The sequence below is a fragment of the Octopus sinensis genome, linkage group LG12 (assembly GCF_006345805.1).
Source record: "Octopus sinensis linkage group LG12, ASM634580v1, whole genome shotgun sequence".
NCBI lineage: Eukaryota > Metazoa > Mollusca > Cephalopoda > Octopoda > Octopodidae > Octopus > Octopus sinensis.
Genome location: NC_043008.1, coordinates 57,942,273 through 57,947,272, shown reverse-complemented (window position 1 = coordinate 57,947,272; position 5,000 = coordinate 57,942,273). Strand labels below are relative to the sequence as shown.

The 5,000-nt window shown below is 31.8% G+C and overlaps 1 protein-coding gene across 2 annotated transcripts in view; it reads right to left on the bottom strand.

Annotated features, from left to right (window-relative positions):
- The window catches only part of LOC115217930 (arrestin domain-containing protein 3), a 152,567-nt gene extending 148,721 nt beyond the window's left edge, over nucleotides 1-3,846 (bottom strand). For both annotated transcript variants that reach the window (XM_036508022.1, XM_029787649.2), the window contains exon 1: nucleotides 3,135-3,846. In XM_036508022.1, the coding sequence (XP_036363915.1) occupies nucleotides 3,135-3,252 (118 nt within the window). In that variant the 5' untranslated portion in view covers nucleotides 3,253-3,846. The remainder of the gene's footprint in view (nucleotides 1-3,134) is intronic.
- Between the last annotated feature and the right edge of the window lie 1,154 nt (nucleotides 3,847-5,000).

Sequence of the window (5,000 nt, the reverse complement as noted above, 5' to 3'; positions counted from 1 at the left end):
AGGTAGGTAGGTAGGTAGGTAGGTAGGTAGGTAGGTAGATAGATAGATAGATAGATAGATAGATAGATGATAGATAGATAGATAGATAATAGATAGATAGATAGATAGATAGATAGATAGATAGATAGATAGATAGATAGATTCACACACCAGCATCAAATTAAATAACATCATAAAGGTAGAAAGAGGTTGGTTGATGATGTAAAAAGCGAGGGAATGTGGTTTGTCTATATACAAAACCACTTGGCTTTTCTTCACTACAACAGTAACAACAATACTAACAGCATAAGACAAGGGCCGAGCATGTGCGCGGTCATTCGATCTGCAAGAAATAGCTGCCAAATACCCTTCCATTCATAGCCTACTGTTTTTATAAAGATCACTATGGACAACGTAGTCTCCTGAAAAATGCAAAACAAGTAGAGTGGCCATAGTGGGAACACCTGAATTGTAGCACTACTGGCTCTGATCACGCCTGTCTTGGGGTTAACATAAATATCAACAATAGCAGCAACAACATTCTACAAATTCACCGAGAATACAACACCTGGAGACGGTCACTCCAGTAATCAATGAGAAAACATGGAGTGTCTGCTATATGTGTGTACACATTCAAACATATGTGTGTGTATGTGTGTATGTGTGCATATTTACATACATGTATATATATATATATATAGAGAGAGAGAGAGAGATTATATATATATACACACACATACATACACGCACACATATGTGCAAACACACACACACACACATATATATATATATATATATATATATACTTACGTATATATCTATATACTTATATATACATGTGATGTTAAGTGTTTCGTCTATATAGACAGTATACATATATACACATACAAACTGATAGATAGATAGATAGATAGATAGATAGATAGATAGATAGATAGAGAGAGAGAGAGAGAGAGAGAGAGAGAGAGAGAAAGAGGTATAGAGTTGGAGGGGGAGAGAGAGACAGAGACATCCTTACAAACCCACTGTTGTGTGTGTGTGTGTGTGTGTGTGTGTGTGTGTGTGTGTGTAGAAGGTTAGTGGGAATTAGATAATCCTGGCGTTTATCTCGGGAACCACTCGCGGACGGCGGCTATCTAAAAATTATGAAGATATATATATATATATATACACACACACGCACACACACATATATATATATTCGCGCGCGCTCGCACACACACACACACACAAGATTGCCACAAGGTTTTGGAGCCCGGCATTAGCACTTTGGTTAATATCTATCTTCAATGTCCTTGAGAAAAAAAAACAGGCATGAACACTACACATTCTCATTTCACCTTTTTTTTTTTTTTCATATATCTCTGGCTAACTTCTACCCGTATATGTGAAGATATCATATGACATTACATCATGAAATGAATCTACGACCCGGTTTCGATACCCGGTTGTAAACATTTCCTTTAATTAATGTCCAAACAAAACCGAAAGAACAGCATGAATGCCACTAAATCTCATTTAACTATCGAGGCTTTTGATATATAAACATAAGGTCTTCTGCTTTAACTCTGGGGAATTTATTAAAGGGTGTTTGTTTCGATTTGTCTCGTGTCTTTTATCCGCGACCTAATTTCCTGTGTCCAACAGATTAAATCACTAATATTTTTGTCATTCTTTTCTTGTGGAAATACATTAACGTCACAACATCACCCTCTTAACATTTTCTTCTTTAGGAAAAAATAACTATTTTTAAGTGTTTATCACGGGTTTCGGTGATTCTTGAAAGGAGATGGTAAATGAGGACGATAATGATGAGTGATTGTGGTGGCTACTGAGAAATGCATGAACTTCACATATTCACATATCATTTCCCTCCGCCTTTTCATAATTAAATTCCAGTCATTTTCCTATTTCTAAGTCTATAAAACTACTAACTATTACTATATCATTACATGACGAATCCTCCGAGTTTGTTTTCATTGTCGGGTTTTTCAGAAACGGGTTCAAATTCACTCAAGTCCCCCTAAATGGTTTTGGTCAACGAATGAAGTTCACATCATATAATTTCCTTTTGTTTCGTGTAAATGGATGGTTTTTGTGTCTAAGAAATCATTATGCGTGTATGAAAGACGGAGGAATTATTGTTATTTTTATTATTATTGTTATTATTATTATTAAATGTGTGTGAAGAGAGAGGGGGGTATAGAGAGACAAAACCAGAAAACAGGCAGTACCATATATCAGAGGTTAGACATTATTTGACTGTTATGTTTATACCTGTGTCTATATATATATATATAATGTAATACATATACACACTTTCATACACAGACACATTCGTCGTGCATATATTTCATTCAATGTGTTTACACACACGTATACGCACGCACATAGACTGACAGACAGATAGATAGATAGATAGATAGATAGATAGATAGATAGATAGATAGATAGATAGATAGATAGATAGATAGATAGATGTGTGTGTGTGTGTATGAAAACATATTTACAGAAGCATATATGTATATGTATGGATATATATATATATATTCATACGTATATATATATATATATACATACCTATATATATATATACACACACAATCATACAACTACATACGCGTATGTGAATTGTGTTTCCCACTCTTTATATAAATATAAATACATAATGTGATCATGAATTTATGGGTATCTCTCTCTCTCTCTCTCTCTCTCACTCTCTCTCTCACTCACTCTCTCTCTCCTTCTCTCTATCTACCTATCTGTCTCTCACACATTCCCAAATTTATGTTTGTGTGTTTATCGGCATATTTGTATCTCTGTGTAGACATGCATGAAGTGTGTAAATATACATGTAAAATACTGTGTATATGTGTGCGTGTGTGTGTGTCTAAGTGTCTGTGTGTGTGTTGTGTGTGTGTGTGGTGTGTGTGTTTATATGTGTGTGTGTCTGTGTATGTATACGTAATAAAAGCTACATGTATTTATTGATAAAAACAAGGCATACATATATTGTATGATATACATATATTATATATACCTTATATGATGATAGATAGATAGATAGATAGATAGATAGATAGATAGATAGATAGATAGATAGATAGATAGATAGATGTGCTAGAACAAAACGGGAAAACATCAATTCGCCTTACCTGTGATGGCAATCGGCGACCTCAGGTGTATACTGAGGCTGCCTTTGATCTTATCACCTGCAGTGTACACCTGGTCGGGGTCATCCAGGATACATTCGAAATTTAGCACCCCAAGCATCGTATCTTAACTCCCGGTTCTCCTTCCTCACCCCCCAAATCAGAGGGTATTGGTGGTGATGAGAAAAATCACCCGCCAATGGAACCAACAGCACGTAGTGTTGTTTAATGCTATACAGCGAGTGTGTATATATGCGTGTATATATGCTTTTTTGCTGTGGTCTTATGTTATATATATGTGTGTATGTATGTGTTTATGTATGGAAAAGACTAAGCGAGGGGGGTGAGGGGAACCAGGAGAAGGTCCATCTATGAAGCGATCCCTCTTGCGTTTGTCAATGGTATAGGTGGTGCCGTTGTGAGGTTATACAGGGGATTGTTCATTTTTCCCCCCCTGTGTGTTTGTTTTTTTTTTTATGGGGGGTTGCGTTAAGGGATGCTCTTTACTCTCCTTGTTTTTGTTTATCTTGCAGCTGCTGCTGCTGCTGCTACCGCTGCTGCCGCTGCTGCTGCTGCTACTGTTGCCGCTGCTGCTGCTGTTGTTATTGAGGGGTACGTTGAGGTTCGTTCATTTCTGTAATTGTTATCGATAAAGGGAGTTCATTGAAAGCAGAGGAGCTATTATTTTTTATTTATTATTACTATTACTATTTTTATTTATTTATTCATTATTACTATTATTATTATTATTATTATTATTAATTATTATTATTATTATTATTATTATTTATTATTATTATTTTTTATTTATTATTACTATTATTATTATTATTATTTTTATTTATTTTTATTCTATTTTATTATTATTTTTTTTATTTATTATTATTACATTTTTATTTATTTATTTATTATTATTATTATATTATTTTATTTATTATTATTATTATTATATTATTATTATTTTTATTTATTTATTATTACTATTATTATTATTATTATTTTTATTTATTTATTATTACTATTTTTATTTATTATTATTATTATTATTATTATTATATTTATTATTACTATTATTAGTATTATTATTATTTTTATTTATTATTACTATTTTTATTATTTATTTATTATTACTATTTTTATTTATTTATTATTCTATTATTACTATTTTTATTTTTTATTATTATTATATTATTTTTATTATTTATTTTACTATTTTTATTTATTTATTTATTATTACTATTATTATTATAATTATTACTATTTTTATTTATTTATTATTATTACTATTATTATTATTATTATTATTATTTTTATTATTATTATTATTATTATAACGGAACTGTCACGTTAAGTTGACAGTATACAACCACATATCTCTATGAGATATTTAGAAATTTAATATTTCTGATTATTATTATTATTATTATTATTATTATTATTATTATTATAGGTACAGCGGTGAGGTTTGTTCATGATGTTGTTATTGCTTATTATTCTGGTTGGTGTTGTTTGTTGTTGTTGTTGTTGTTAAATTGGTGATGTTGTTGGTAATGACAACGGTAATAACGATGATAACGATGTTGCTGCTGCTGATGATGATGATGGTTGATAATAATAATAATAATAATAATAATAATAATAATGCTTATTGTTATAGTGACGGCGGTGATGAAGAAGCTGGCGACGATGATAATAAGAATAAGATGGGGAGGAAGAAGAAGGAAAACTGAAAGGGTATCTACTCGGTGCTAGGGACGTCATCCTGTCATCTTGTAGTCGGTCGTGCTTTCGCTACAACATACTCGCACTACCACTATACTACTACTATTACTACCATCAATGCTACTATTACTACTACTACTACTACTG